General features: G+C 38.4%; 3 protein-coding genes across 3 annotated transcripts; all 3 read left to right on the top strand.

Annotated features, from left to right (window-relative positions):
• The first annotated feature begins 990 nt into the window (after window positions 1-990).
• Window positions 991-5,784, top strand: bco1l (beta-carotene oxygenase 1, like). Its single transcript, XM_062472002.1, has 11 exons — window positions 991-1,183; window positions 1,870-1,998; window positions 2,087-2,216; window positions 2,386-2,533; window positions 2,706-2,853; window positions 3,419-3,639; window positions 3,779-4,045; window positions 4,159-4,264; window positions 4,371-4,465; window positions 4,590-4,701; window positions 4,800-5,784. Exons 1-11 carry the CDS (start codon window positions 1,120-1,122, stop codon window positions 4,952-4,954), a joined length of 1,575 nt encoding a protein of 524 aa, XP_062327986.1. The 5' UTR covers window positions 991-1,119; the 3' UTR covers window positions 4,955-5,784.
• Window positions 5,785-7,097: 1,313 nt separating this feature from the next.
• On the top strand, window positions 7,098-11,510 carry bco1 (beta-carotene oxygenase 1). The gene is made up of 11 exons (XM_062472007.1): window positions 7,098-7,262; window positions 7,599-7,727; window positions 8,003-8,132; window positions 8,282-8,429; window positions 8,537-8,687; window positions 9,081-9,301; window positions 9,414-9,662; window positions 9,998-10,103; window positions 10,187-10,281; window positions 10,360-10,471; window positions 10,675-11,510. The coding sequence occupies exons 1-11, from the start codon at window positions 7,199-7,201 to the stop codon at window positions 10,827-10,829; spliced, it is 1,560 nt and encodes a 519-aa protein (XP_062327991.1). The 5' UTR covers window positions 7,098-7,198; the 3' UTR covers window positions 10,830-11,510.
• Window positions 11,511-12,682: 1,172 nt separating this feature from the next.
• bola3 (bolA family member 3) lies at window positions 12,683-14,323 on the top strand. Its single transcript, XM_062471987.1, has 4 exons — window positions 12,683-12,831; window positions 13,085-13,211; window positions 13,312-13,400; window positions 13,666-14,323. Exons 1-4 carry the CDS (start codon window positions 12,796-12,798, stop codon window positions 13,729-13,731), a joined length of 318 nt encoding a protein of 105 aa, XP_062327971.1. The 5' UTR covers window positions 12,683-12,795; the 3' UTR covers window positions 13,732-14,323.
• The last annotated feature ends 869 nt before the right edge of the window (window positions 14,324-15,192 follow it).

The following is a 15,192-nucleotide window of genomic DNA, read 5'->3' as shown; positions in this document are numbered from 1 at the left end:
GATGCATTATCCTGGTAGATAAACAGTCAGCGCACAAGCCTGTGGTGAATGGGCCTCAGCCCCCTTGGTCAACAAACCATTGCTCTCTAGGTACCCATCTGCATGAACCGGCACTTCACGTAGCACCTCTCATCCTGCAGAGAGAGAGATAAGCTTTGTAATTTGCCACCGACAGATTAATGGACATACAGTGGCCAAACACATCAGTAAGGGCTTGTTTTTTGTCATCTCATGTGGATGTTGTGATTCAAACACTTTTTTTTGCCATGTCAGCACGAACTGATCGCAGATATTTGTAGCACCCTAGTTCTGAATAACAGTGAAGTTGTGGAAAGCTATCTTGAGATTGGATATCCATTCATTGTAAAGCCATTGTTCAAATAGTCTGGATATCCTCTCAATGTCAAACATTCCTCTGCTTTCTGTACTATTGACCCTGACCACTGAGACATACTTATGGTTAATCATTGACGGTTTAGTTACACCCCATAAACCATAACTTATCTAACCAATTATACCTTACATAGATACAGGCTAAATGTAGGCTACACATTATTTCAAAATCCAAAGTTTTCTACATAAAGTAATTAAGTATCTGGAACTTGCTGAGGCTCTCTAACACAGAGTGAAATTTAAATCCTTGGTAATTGGGATTTAGTTCAAATGATTCCTTTAAAAAACATGCATGACAATTGTAGCATAAAGACAAACTTGCTTCTGAATCTGCATCTGCATACATAAGGTGGAACCAGCATTGTGGTTCTTGAAGTGTTATCGACATGAAATATATATGTTCTTTAAAGGCAATATAATTTAGATAAGGACAATCAGACAATTTAACAATTCTCACGTTGCCATATACTGTAGGATAAGATGTACCTAAAATTGTGCTGAGAGAAGATAACACCCATAGTGGACTGTTGCCCACCATGGATTTAAACCATGTGGTTCAGTTATGTAATCATTCGAATAAACAGTCAAGAGACTTACCCTTAAAAACAAATGAATATGGAAACGACATTGGGGAAGCAACGAAATAATTACTTCAAATAGAAAACTATACCAGAACTATAACAGAGTTTGGTTACTGCAGCAGCACCGAAAGTTGACGGATACAACATGCAGGCTATATTTGCAAAGAACGGATCTGAAACTCCTGTCCCTGTCAAGGCAGAAATAAAAGGTATAGGCGGAACCACCTTTGTTTCGTGTATTTGTATTTCATTCGTAATGTCAATTGTAACCTTATAAAATGATTAGTTTGCTTATGCTAATGTTATTCTTGGACCTATCTATGCCAAACCAACCGACACATTTAATTTTCAAATGTATTTTATTTTAGCTTTAAAACGGTAACGTAGCGTCTGATCATTGATAGGTTACTTTGCAAAGACAGCTCTACTTCGTTTAGGCAACAGTTATAATACAGGCTCTGTCTATCAAGACAAAGAAAAAACAACTATGTATCTTTTTTGTTAGGTTACTCTGTTTACAAGTTCACTTATCTCTTTCTCTACGTCCCTTAAAGTTCAGTTCCCTTAAAGTAACTTCATCCAATTTTCCCAACAGGTTGCCGGATTCAGGATACCAAATAAATGACATATCGACTAAACAAACTTCAGGCATTATTAACTTGAGCCTATAATTCACTTATTAATCGCAAATGTTAACGTAATTTAATTCATGAGGGGACAACACTAATCCAAATATGATCAGAACTTCTTGCAATAATTTATTATTGCTCTACTTAGGTGTCTTATCACAAATGCGTTCATCATATCACTCCCACTTAATATTTTATTACACACACCACAAACGTGCACAATTTACACATTTGATTTCCTATATCCTATGTTATCTGTTTTACAGGTGCTGTTCCTGAGTGGCTACAAGGGACTTTACTGCGTAATGGACCCGGAAAGTTCACAGTGGGGGATATGGCCTACAACCATTGGTTTGATGGCATGGCCTTAATTCACAGCTTCACCTTCAAAGATGGTAAGAGAGGAATAACAGTGACACAATGCATAAAGACATTTTATGCCTGAGCCTCTAGCTGACCAAAATGTTTTAATGTGTATTGAAGGTGAGGTCTATTACAGGAGTAAGTTCCTAAACAGTGAAACTTACAAGAAAAACACAGGAGCCAACCGGATAATTGTGTCTGAATTTGGGACGATGATCTACCCTGACCCTTGCAAAAATATATTTTCTAGGTATTCAAAGCTCACTGCCACATCTTTATTATTATTATTATTATTATTATTATTATTATGTATTTGTCTTTGATCTTGTCCAGAAATCCTGTGTTTCAATTCTTGCAGCAACACACCACCACATTGAATGAGCATTTTTCCAAACCTTTATCTTGTCTTTCTGTGTCAGAACATTCAGCCACCTTTGCAACATCATCCCTGACTTCACAGATAACAACCTAATAAACATAATTAGGTATGGTAAAGATTACTATGCCTCATCAGAAGTTAATTACATCAATCAAATTGACCCCATGACCTTAGAAACCATTGGAAGGGTAAGTTCAAATTTAGACAGCTAACCTAAGGAAAATCTATAATTATATTTTATTAATGCATGACATTTACTGCATGTTTATAAATATACACCATTCCTGTTAAATAAGTGCAATCTGGCATGACTTGATTCAACTGTTAATCTTTTTTAATTCTTCTACATCTGGGCCTCAGACCAACTACAGGAACCACATAGCTCTGAACCTGGCCACAGCACACCCTCACTATGACGAGGAGGGGAACACGTACAACATGGGCACTGCTCTCATGAGTTTTGGCAGGCCCAAGTACATCATCTTTAAGGTCCCAGCTGATGCTTCAGGTACTAAGACAGGACAACAATAACATGATTCTTCAATGTAACAATTGTAATGCTGGTGTCCATTTTGTATCCTGGTACTCAATGTTGATAGCTCTTTAAATGTAAATAATGTACAATAAGAGTAACACTCAATAAATTAACTTAGATATTGGTGTATTTAAGGATCCTCTGTGAAAAATATTTCCAGATGTTATTGTACTATTATACCGGAAACTACTGGCTCCAGCCATAACAAAGTATGAAGATTGTATACAGAAATGTACGAGCTAAATAGTAACACTCATTGTTGTAGATTCCATAAAATAATTTAACATTCACAGACACATGGCTTTCTAGTGATATAACTTCATCTGTTCCTCAATCCTCTCCAACAGGTGTGAACAGAATTGTTTTGTTAACTACCCCACTGTGAGGTGTCGATCCCACCTCCCCTCCCCCCACCAGCACTTCAGCTCTGTCATTTGTGTGCAATTAAAACAATGGTTGAATGGTTGTTCACTCATTGAAGTAATTCAGAAATTATATAATCATTCATTTTTACTATACATTGCCCCTGCCCCTCCAGATAAAAATAATAAGAAGCCTGCTTTGAGAAAGGTGGAAATGGTGTGCTCCATCCCCTTCCGCTCCACCCTGTTCCCCAGCTACTTCCACAGCTTCGGCATGACGGAAAACTACATCATCTTCGTCGAGCAGCCTTTCAAGCTGGACATTCTCCGCCTGGCAACAGCTTACTTCAGAGGGGTCAACTGGGGCAGCTGCCTCAAATACGATAAAGAAGACACTGTATGACCACCCCTTTTTCTTCCATTTTCTACATTCTCATCAAATACTGATACAACCCTTTGTGCTTCTCGTTTTCGTCATAACCTCCCAAGTATGGCAACCCACTCCTGACACACCCATCCCTCTGCTGGTGATCTAGACGCTGATCCACCTGGTCGACAGGAATACGGGCAAGATCGTGTCAACCAAGTTCTACACCGACGCTTTGATGGTGTTCCACCACGTCAATGCCTACGAGGATGAGGGGCACGTGGTGTTCGACATGATCATCTACGAAGAAAGCAACATCTACGAGATGTTCTACATTCAGAACATGACACAGGAGACCAGCCAGTTCGTTGAGAACAACAAGAGCTTCTCCCCACCCATTGTTCAGAGATTTGTTCTGCCTTTGAACGTGCAGAAGGTACAGAACAACCACTCTGCTTTGTCCTGGAACCGTCGTATTGGATACATGTCAAAGGCTCACTAAATCCTATAAAAGGGACCTGATGATAACTGGTCGAATTTCTGTTCCAGGACACTCCTACAGGAACTAACCTGGTGACACTTCAAGATACAACTGCCACAGCAGTAACCCAGAAAGATGGCTCTATCTACTGTTGTTCTGACACAGTATTTGAAGGTAGGACTTCGCTGTCATAAATACAGTATGTTTCAAACAGCATGTTTCAAATTATGATATGTCACTTCACAGTCGAAATCTAATCTGTGCGCATACTGTCAATCAGGTTTGGAGTTACCGGGGATCAATTACAAATTCAACGGCAAGAAGTACCGATACTTCTATGGCTCAAGGGTGGAGTGGTCTCCACAGCCAAATATGGTAAGGCTCTGGTATAGCACTTGTTTTCAACAACAGCAAAAATGCTCCTATATGAATGGAAAATGTTACTTTTATCTGCTTTTGTTTTAGTAATCTGCTATATGTTGTGATGTTGGGTACACAGATTGCAAAGGTGGACACTGTGACCAGGAAGCATCTGTTTTGGACACAAGACAACTGCTACCCTTCAGAGCCTGTCTTTGTGGCTTCACCTGGAGCTGTGGAGGAGGATGATGGTAAAGTCAGGTCGTTTGTAATCCTTCTGGTATAGGTAATACAGTGTGTTCACAATGAGACAGGGAATCTGAAATATCTCATGGTTTCTGTTTTTCAGGTGTAATTTTGTCCTCGGTTATCTCCTCCGATCCAAAGGAATCCTCCTTCATGCTTGTACTCGACGCAAAACATTTTAAAGAAATAGCCCGAGCCTCCATTGATGCCAGTATTCACATAGACTTGCATGGGCTCTTCATCCCTGCTCAGGACTGACCAACATGACCAGCAGGGGGCATGATTGCACTATAGACATCAGTAAAACCTCACAGTGAAAGTCTTCTTGATTTCAGGGCTTGTCCTCCAAACTGATGCTAGTTCCCAAGAAATACACGAAGAAAAAATATGTTTGAATCATACTATTGGACATGCTGTACCCAAAAGAAGAAGTAATCCATTCATTTACCAGATACCCTCAATGCCTACATAATAATGATGTGTGTTTCTTTATTGTTCTATTTATTCTACATAAAAATTGTGATTGGGTGATAGATCATGATAAATAGTGATACATAACGGAGAAACAGGGTTAATAATTCGATACTGCATTTGTGTTATTCTAAATATGTGATAAGTAGTTTTTCCTTTGACATGTACTGATGTGAACATGATCATCACATTCCTATTCCCCCTGGTATTTACATCATACTTTATGCCAGATTGCCTTGTTAAGAAAACAGCCTTCCAGTTGAAATAAGACGAGTTGGCTCAAACTTACCACAACGGAGGGAGCAGACTCAACATCTTTTGACAAACAATAGCAGACAAATAGCAGCAAAATAAATCTACTAGGCTCGTGTCAACACCCTTCTTGGTCCAAAGTCATTGTACATAATATAAAGGATGTATACAAAATGATTTAGGGCTACTGGTAAGATACTGTAGCTTAGAAGAATTATTCCATGACTTTCCTATTAATATTGCTTATCTGAATTGTGATGTTTAAGCTCTTACAGTTATTGTAATGTACATGCATTCCACACAAAGCAAACGTTTTAATTGATGATAATAAAAGGAAAGCTCTGAGGACATTAATATTAAACAAACCACTTTAGAATTTAGATACCATAGGCCACCTGCTCAGTGCTCACAGAGAAGAATGACAAAATTGGCCATGTCATGAAGCAGAAAGAAGGTATGGAATATGCACTGTTAAAGCACAATAATTAACAAATTTTGAGGAAAGATTAGTTTACTTGATGCTTCTGCAAATAGAGAAACTTAAGGAGGTTCACTTTTTTAACGTTGTCAGTAATAAATGTTTGTCTTTTGTCTGAAACAAGATCAAATTGTGGCTGACTTTATGTGGCTGAAATTATGACTTCATTCATGATATGAATGAAGTCGATAAAAAAGTATATATACTTTTTTATCGACTTCATTCATATCATTCCCACCAGATCACAAAACCACACATATTTACCACATCGGAATAATAATAATAATAATAGTTTATGTCACTAAAATGTGAAAAATATTTTAAAATTATAGGCTAAAACATTTTTGAGGAGTGAAAAACAGCACTTATCAGAAACGGTTGAATCCAGTCATGAAGATATATTTAGAAATAAATGATTTCAAAAGAAATTAAAAATAAAGTTAATACAAACGTAATTTACGAAGCTTACTGTCTATGTGATAGGGTAAGATAGAAAGAAAAGAAAAAACATTTGATCAAAACCATCTGAGACAAAAGGCTATTTGCTGCAGTGTTTTCGATGGGCAACGTTATTTTGGTAAATCTGTTAGGCCTACACGGTTGGTGGCTATTTCGCTTGATGAGTTGGGGATGCCTAACAAAGTCGACAACCCAAAACACATTAGAATGTCTAGACACTGCAATTAATAAAACGTCTTATCTTCATGTCTTTTGTGTCAACCTTTATGCTCAACTAATCTCCGACAACATGGCATAGAAGTGGGTGTTGCAGAGTAAAGTATTGTTATCCAAAGCATATCATCTATTCTAGGGAAACATCACTTAATCTAAATAACCATGTTTTCATATGCTATCGTAACTGACCCTGATACAGAACCCATAACCGGTACAAAGGTAATTCAAATACAATTTTATGTTTTATTTTCGTTGAGAAACATCCGGTAAGATAGCAAAGAATGTACAATTATATAAATGTACAAGAACGGCCCTTGCTGCTTTAGTATTGAGTTAAGGGCATGGAAGCTATTTTAGGTCACTGAGGTAGACCTATCCTATTTAGGCCAATGGGGCGTTAAAGAGGAGGGCTTGAGCACCATTTGATGTTGACGTCATCCACCTCACCCAATAAATAAGCGATAGAGCAATGCAGATGACACAGATAAGATAAGCAACTTTTCTCATTGATTTCTTAATCAAACGTTGTTATAGGTTACTTTAACTTAGGGGGAGTGGTTTTATGTGTACTTTATATAGCACTTTTCTCGAACCACCTCGGGACCGTACTTTCGTAAAGCATCATTATGTCTTATGACTACTCAAAAAACAAAGAAGAAAAGCCAGATCCGACGAAGGCGGATCTCACAGGTGTGGTAATTTTACGTTCAAAACCTTGATTCTCAACCAACCATTGTCAATTGTTCCTACAGTCGGCATAGGGCGCCAGACCTAAATTTGGAGTTTATGTTGGTTTAAAAAGAAATATTGGCCCATAATATTACATGGTAGGCTATACTGCTGTTGCTGTGGACTCGGTTTCTATACTAATCTCTTAGCCTATATATTTGTCGTGTACATACAGCATGTAAACACCATGGGATTTCTCAACTGATTGGGTGTTTTATGTTCTGGTAATCTGGAACAATGTGGACGAGTGACCAGTTTTTGGACTTGAACACTAATTAGACAATACATTGTATGTAGGTAACATCCCCAACTGGCTACAAGGAACACTACTGCGCAATGGACCAGGGATGTTTTCTCTTGGAGAAACCTCTTATAACCACTGGTTTGACGGGATGGCCCTGATGCACAGCTTCACCTTCAAAGATGGTATGATGTTAAAATAGATTTTTCTCTTTTCTATAAAGTGAGTTTATAACACAAACCTAAAATACACTAAATGTGATACTGACATTGAAGACACACTGGCAAACTTGCATAACTATTTGACTGAAAGGGACCAGAAACACCTGTAAGAAGCATGTTAGCACTCTTTTAGTTCAAGTGTGAAGACATTCTATCTGAATAACATAGAGATAGAAACAATAGGGAGGTTATCCAAAAATGAGGACTTTCCTAATTGCTGATATAATATCTTTTTGAAGGAGAAATGATTTACCGAAGCAAATATTTACGAGGGGACACATACAAGGACAACATTGCAGCCAAAAGAATAGTTGTCTCTGAAATGGGGACTATGGCCTATCCAGATCCAAGCAAAAACTTTATTTCAAGGTTGGTTCACTTGGGTTAATAGTGTTAATCACATATGGTATATATATATATATTCCCGAAAGACACACTCAGAAACAATGCTGCACTTTTCAATTGTAAATGGCTACCAGGCACACTGAATCTGCGTCTGCATTCTCCTAATTTTCCAGAGCTATCACTTTTCTCAATCACACTGTCCCGGATTTCACTGACAACTGTGGAAACAACTTTCTAAGATATGGGAAGGATTATTATGCTACTTCTGAAACAAACTACATCCGCAAGATCGACCCTGTGACATTAGAGACTCAAGACAAGGTAACGCAAAGTCATGCTAGAAGTTCTTCTAAAGAACAGGTTTTCTAAAGAATATATAAAGAAAATGCTTTGTTTTATGTGTTTGTCTACTGTGCTTTATTATTTAGGTGGATTACTTGAAGTACCTAGCTGTGAATCTGGCGACATCTCACCCACATTATGATAAAGAGGGAAACACCTACAACATGGGGACAACTATAGCTGACAAGGGCAAAACAAAATACACAATATTCAAGGTTCCAGCCAGCTGTGAGAAAGGTATGTTATAAAAACATTGCACATTCTGACTCTCCATACTCTCCTTAAAAGTTGGACTTTGGCTTCCTCCTTCAAATTGATTGGTCACCTATTTATTGAGATTCTGGACATCTGATTTAATTTCAATTGTTGAGACAACAGACAAGGACAGTAGCATACATTGACCTTATAAAGAGATAATTCAGCATGTTACTTGCCTAGAGAGCAAATCCGATAATAGGTTGAGCCATCTTTTCAAGTTCTTTGCAGCTACAGCGCTGGGTTCAGTATTCCTCCTACTATACTGTAGGCCTGTCCACAACTACAGTGCTATGCTAAAATGCTTTGCCTAAGGGATAAATTATGTAATTTTGTTCAATACAGTGAAGCACATCTTTCAATCTTCCCTGCTAGATGCCGCCAAGGCAACACCTGCTCTGAAGAACGTGGAGGTGCTGAGCACCATTCCTTGCCGTTCCCTCCTCAGCCCAAGCTACTACCACAGCTTCGGCATGACCGACAATTACTTCATCTTTATTGAACAGCCATTGAAACTGGATATACTCAAGATGGCCACTGCATACATGAGAGGGATCAACTGGGCCAGCTGTCTGAAATACTCTCCAGAGGAAAATGTAAGGGTTGCTGGACATTACTCAAGCAATAGATAAGTTAATGTTTCAGAAATGAATGTTACAGCATGTGGTTTATTCACTGGACATATATTTGTGTTCCAACTTTGAACAGACTCTGATTCACCTGATAGACAGGAAAACCGGCAAAGAGGTGGGGACAAAGTACTACACAGGTGCCATGGTTGTCTACCACCATGTGAATGCCTTTGAGGAGGATGGTCACGTTGTCTGTGACGTCATTGCCTATGAAGATAACAGTTTATACGATATGTTCTATCTAAGCAAAATTAAAGAGGAATCTGGGTCCTTAAAGAAGCTGCCAACCTACAGAAGATTTGCTCTTCCAGTACAGTCCGACAAGGTACAGTGTAATGGGAAAATAATTAATGATAATCTTTGTCCATGTCTTGTCTTATCAATGATTTACCTAATCTTTATCATAAGGCTGAAGTACAAATATATTCAGAGTTGTAAATGGACCTGCCCTTGGAACGTACAACAAAAATCAAGAGGTTACATTGAAATGACTGAAGCACCATTTGTTTGACAACACATACCAGAGCAGGCAAAAGAAATAAAGGACATCTATAGATGAATAGTCAAAGTAGAGTAAAAACAAAGCAAACATGTCGACACTTTCAACAGTATTGTGCTACTTCCTCTTCTTCCTCTGATCCTCTGGTTTCAATTATGTAGGGTGCTGAGGTTGGTGAAGATTTAGTGACACTCAAGTATACGACAGCCAGCGCTGTAAAACAGAAAGAAGGCAAACTTCTCTGCCAACCAGAGGTGGTCTGTCAAGGTAAGGCCAACTCAGGTGTCTGGTCAACAACAGTACAGTGCATAGGTCTATCTTTTTAAAAGTCCTGAAATCTGTTGTAACAGGGGTGGAAGTTCCCAGATTGAACTATGACTTCAACGGGAAGAAGCACAGGTTTGCCTACATGACTTGTGTGGAGACGACTGGAATGGCAACAAAGGTATATAGATGTCTATGTGATTACATTCAATGTCCTGCTTATCGTCCTATGTGCTAATCACCTCAGCTGTTATTGTAGATCATGAAGTTTGACGTTGAGACAAAGAACATGATAGAGTGGCATGAGGACAAGTGTTGGCCTTCAGAACCTGTGTTTATACCCAGGCCCAATGGAGAGGCAGAAGATGACGGTAGGATTTAATGGCTGTCTGAGAACTTAACACTTGTACTGGTCCATCTCATCTAGTGTAGGATATTACTTTTTGGACTTGCCTACCAATTGCATGTTGACCACATTTTAGTTTCTATATAAGATATGCTGTTAGTTTTGGAGAATATTCCTTTCCTCTTCCAATCTACTTTCCTCTTCCAATCTACTTATCTTTGTCTTCAGGTGTTGTCCTAATATCAGTCATAAACTCCAACCCAGGACAGTCTGACTTTCTCCTGGTGCTTGATGCTAAATCATTCAAGGAGATTGCTCGAGCATATGTGAATGTAGAGCTCCACATGGATATGCACGGATTTTTCATCCCCCAAGGAGACTAGTCTTAACTCTGTTCGGTTTTCTGCTTGAGATAGGCTAATTGGTACAGTATATGCCTGAGAGATCAATAATTGAAATTGCACCTTGAACTAGTCTAAACGGTCACTATATTTGAGATGAACATTATGGAATTCTTGACCAGACATCAATTTAACTTCAAGGCCCCTCTGATATTATTTTCATAAATCTTGTACACAATACCTTTATATTAAAAGGATCCAAATAATTTAATAACAATGATTCATTTATACCCATTCCCTACGAACACACAACTTTTCCAGTTAGTGTTCATCGCAACATTACCTTCTGGTGTAGCAACTTTTTATAGCGAATGTTGCCAATTAGTGGTGTGAACAACGTTGCCACGACGTCGTATCCTGGTTGGAGATGGAGCGTTCCGGATTGACTGCTAACAATTTTTTACCTTTTGCAAGTGACACATAGGCTATATGAACACTTAGGCCTATAGGCTACGTGAATTTCAATCACACACAATATTAAATGTTGCATTGGTAACGGTTATTGATTGCTGTGGTAGGCTATTATATCCATTTATAACAGGGAATCTTTGCACACGATTGCATACTTAAACAATAATAATGTGTTTATTTTGTAGGATAACACGTCTAGGCTAGATGGGACTCATTTGATTGTTGAGACCATAATGATCAATGCAATAAAATGATAGTAATACAAATTGTTCTATTATTTATGATCTGTCAGTATTATAACGTGATGTGGGCAAAACACCTGTTATATAGCGCTGTTTGGGGGTCCAAAGCACGCCGAGTCTCAGAGACTCAACTGTTTAGAAACAGTTGGGCGAACTTCAAGCCCGCAGTCAGTTGATAAAGGAGTGTCTACAGGAGTGATACAGACAGTATTCATTCTGTCTGTATCTGTCGGAATGACAAGACAATCAGTAAACGGCATATTGTTTGAGAAAGCTGCTACTATTGTGTAACCACGTCTCTATTACAACTAACAGACAATAGTAAGTGAACATGTAATAACTGAAGCAAATGTAAAGGGCTAAACCCGAGCAGGTGTTTCAGATTTATATTAATTGGGGTTTTCTCACCCTCAGGTGAGCTGCATGCCTATTAACGGCTGGGATTCTGGTTGTGGCGAGCTGGACATTGGTTGCAATTTGCACTTTTTCAATGAACTATTGAAATTCAACAGTGAAAAACATTGGCAATCCATGTGAAATCACCTGAGATAGGCATAGCTTAGCATAAATGTGCAAACTAAATGATGTGCATTATAAAGCAAATCAGTGGATAATCTGAAAGTAGTTTGAGGGTAGGTCACATAACCTAGGAGCTATTCAAAACAATAAAAAAACATGGTCAGTTCATGTCAAATCAATGGGTTCGCAAAAGTCATCAAAAGTTTGTTGTGAGGCCTTTCAACGTTTGGGTAGCCTACAAAAATACGTGGGGGTACTGCTGATGATGTGTTTGACTCAGGTTTGACTGGCTGGTATGTGGCATTTGACTCTATCACTCGGGACAGATAACTCGGCAGAAAACTTACCTCCGTATGCCTGCGCCTTGTCCATTAATTGTAGCGGACAAGTTATCCCTACTTCTCAGCCTGAGAAATACAAGATGTTGCGTGACAGCGTGTGAACTGATTGAAATGTGAGTCTCACGGTGAATGCGTGAGACTTGAAATCCATGAATTGAATAGGCCTAGCTTACATTTGTACGCGTATGATTATCAGCTTTACTGCCTTCGAAGGATATTTCAATGGGTTATTGGCCTGTGGGCAACAGCAAAAATAACAGTCCCCCTACACCCCACAAGAGGTCGCTAGCTGCAACACATGATCCACGTCACTATGTGCGACACTAGCGTCATATTGTTTATACTCAGGGCATGACTTCTCGGGAAAGCTAAGCAATTGTCAGACCTTAGTCTTTCAGACGTGTCTTATCCCAGTTGCAGGACCTAGTCGTAAATATGAAGTCCATCTCAAGATTTATTCGACAAAATCAAGTAATAACATAGTACATTCTATTAGCTAGTACGAATACGATTGTATTTTTAGTCATTAGCTCTCGAGCTAGCTAATTGCCGTTAGGTCATCTAACGTTAGCTAGTCTAGATATTTCAGAATGGAAGCAGTGCTAGAGTAGACATTACGCTAAATATTCTTAGATATCTCGGGACTAGTAGACCTTCTCCCATTGCGCACATACAAATCTGATTATGGGTTGTAACTTTGTCATTGCAATTATTTGTGCCCCAGAATATATTCATAACCAAACAGCTGCGGAGGAACCTCTCCTCACAGACCGAGGGTGAGGTACGGATCGTACAAAGACTGAAAGAAAAGTTTCCATCAGCCTCATCTCTTAAAGTTGTGGATATATCAGGTATTGTATTCAGCAGTTGGACCTATACATCTAAACTAAAACATGTTTCCATGAGCAAATTACGTGTCATTACATTGTTCTGTCTTCTGTCTTGTTCCAGGTGGATGTGGTGCAATGTATGAAATCCATATAGAATCCAACGAGTTTAAAGGGAAGAGAACAGTACAACAACACCAACTAGTCAACCAGGTAACTTAGAAGACACTTGATAAACATGATCAACGATGCATTCCAGAGTAGTCTTTGCATCAAGCTGGGAGCTGATCTAAAGTCATTCAATTTAGCTTGAGCCCTTGAATTGTTTTTGGCTCATGCAGTTTTGCTTGTTAAATATTGTTGTGCGATTGGGCTGTACTTTAGCACAGCTGTGTTTTATTTTTCAAAATAATTGTCCCTTATGTAATTATTTTCTGAATAACGGGTTTGCTAAATGTGTTTATTGGCTCATTCACAGGCACTGAAGGATGAAATCCAAGGAATGCATGGGCTACGAATATTTACAGAGGTTCCGCAAGACTAAATCCAAACCCTGTCATGGATCATTTTTTATGTTATTTTGGTTGTATGTTCATTGGATGAACTTAAATACACTGATCAAATAATAACTATACCATCCTTACATGTAGCCTACTGTATCTGCAGACAGCAGTACTCTGTCTAGAGTAGAATGATTATGATGAGCTGTGACACGCGTGAATGTAAAACTCATAAATAATCCATAATTTCAGAAGTTGGACAGGAAACTTGTGAAATCCATGTGAGAGTGTGATTGTCTTCTCAATGCCTGCCAAGAGAACTACAATGGAAAACGTCAGACTCACAAGGATATGGATTCATTAGTCAAATATTTCACAATTTGGGGGACTCCACCTGTAGCGTAAACAGTTATACCTTAACAGGATGTAATTGTGGAGTGATTCTACTAAACAGTAGATATACAGTAAAACTGCAATGCAACTTCTATGCAAAGTGAATCGTGCTGTTCGTTTTTTTTGCGTAATGTTGTAGTTGTTCATTCAAAGTGTACAAACTACCACATTCCATGCCTCTGTTTATCTTTCTGTCATGCCTCCTTGTAAACCAAAATTACTAGTAAATATTCTCTAAACATTTGAGATGTCTGATTGTATTTTATCTAGGCTATTTGTAAATTAAGACACCAAAACATAGGGTACATCCCAATACCCATACTATAGCCTAGGCCTATATAGTATGCCAGGAAAGATTAAGGGTGCATCTCAATATCTTATTGCTACTATACTATTTAGTAAGCTAAGCCAGAAAATATTTCAGATGTCCCGAAATCCAAGACACTGTGTTATGACGAAGTAGTAGGCCTATGTCCCATGTTGTAACCATACTGAATGCAACAATACCTAAAGGCTACTAAGGGAAGCTGCAAACAAAAATAAAATAGAATGTGATTTGACGAAAATTTGCGAAATTTGTAAAAATGGCCGGGATTCGATTTTAGTGGCATTATGTGCATCTGGTCTACTGTCTAATTGTGTGACCAGCATTGTATTTATTTAATTGATCGAAAAAAGAAAAGCTTAAAGTCTTTACACTTTAAAGTCTCCCTTAACTTTTCATAAGGATAAAACAAGAAAGACCAAACAAACGAAGGGTGACCCTTCTTTGAGCCTCTGTTGTCCAAACCCCACCTTTTTATGTGATATTGCAAGTGGGACACTTAATTTCTATAGGCCTACAATAAATAAAACTCAGAGGCTGGTAGGCCTACTTCAATGCATATATTTTAATTATTTCATTTGCTTGTAATATGCATGAACAATTTTGTTTTGTCACTCCTCTTATTCAACCTTCTCTTGCTCTGTCCTTTTGTCATATTTTCATCTTCTCATCTTCCTCCCTGTCGAACCGTTCTATCCTGAAATACATTTTAAGCTTCTGACATTAGAGTTACTGATAAGAAGTAAATTATAGGCTATCCCAAAGTAGTACTACTAGTAATTGCAAT

This window comes from Osmerus eperlanus, chromosome 10 (assembly GCF_963692335.1).
Source record: "Osmerus eperlanus chromosome 10, fOsmEpe2.1, whole genome shotgun sequence".
In the NCBI taxonomy this organism is placed as follows: domain Eukaryota; kingdom Metazoa; phylum Chordata; class Actinopteri; order Osmeriformes; family Osmeridae; genus Osmerus; species Osmerus eperlanus.
The sequence above is the reverse complement of the archived record's forward strand: the minus strand, read 5'-3'. Positions and strand labels throughout refer to the sequence as shown.

Bases quoted from the DNA above. Each gene is read 5' to 3' on its own strand.
- bco1l (XM_062472002.1), top strand. From the start codon at position 1,120: ATGCAGGCTATATTTGCAAAGAACGGATCTGAAACTCCTGTCCCTGTC. The intron at 2,854-3,418 runs GTACTAAGACAG...CTGCCCCTCCAG, and splicing joins GGTCCCAGCTGATGCTTCAG to ATAAAAATAATAAGAAGCCT. The intron at 4,702-4,799 runs GTAAAGTCAGGT...TCTGTTTTTCAG, and splicing joins AGCTGTGGAGGAGGATGATG to GTGTAATTTTGTCCTCGGTT.
- bola3 (XM_062471987.1), top strand. From the start codon at position 12,796: ATGAAGTCCATCTCAAGATTTATTCGACAAAATCAA. The intron at 13,212-13,311 runs GTATTGTATTCA...GTCTTGTTCCAG, and splicing joins TAAAGTTGTGGATATATCAG to GTGGATGTGGTGCAATGTAT. The intron at 13,401-13,665 runs GTAACTTAGAAG...GCTCATTCACAG, and splicing joins AACACCAACTAGTCAACCAG to GCACTGAAGGATGAAATCCA.
- bco1 (XM_062472007.1), top strand. From the start codon at position 7,199: ATGTCTTATGACTACTCAAAAAACAAAGAAGAAAAGCCAGATCCGACG. The intron at 8,430-8,536 runs GTAACGCAAAGT...TTTATTATTTAG, and splicing joins CATTAGAGACTCAAGACAAG to GTGGATTACTTGAAGTACCT. The intron at 10,104-10,186 runs GTAAGGCCAACT...CTGTTGTAACAG, and splicing joins ACCAGAGGTGGTCTGTCAAG to GGGTGGAAGTTCCCAGATTG.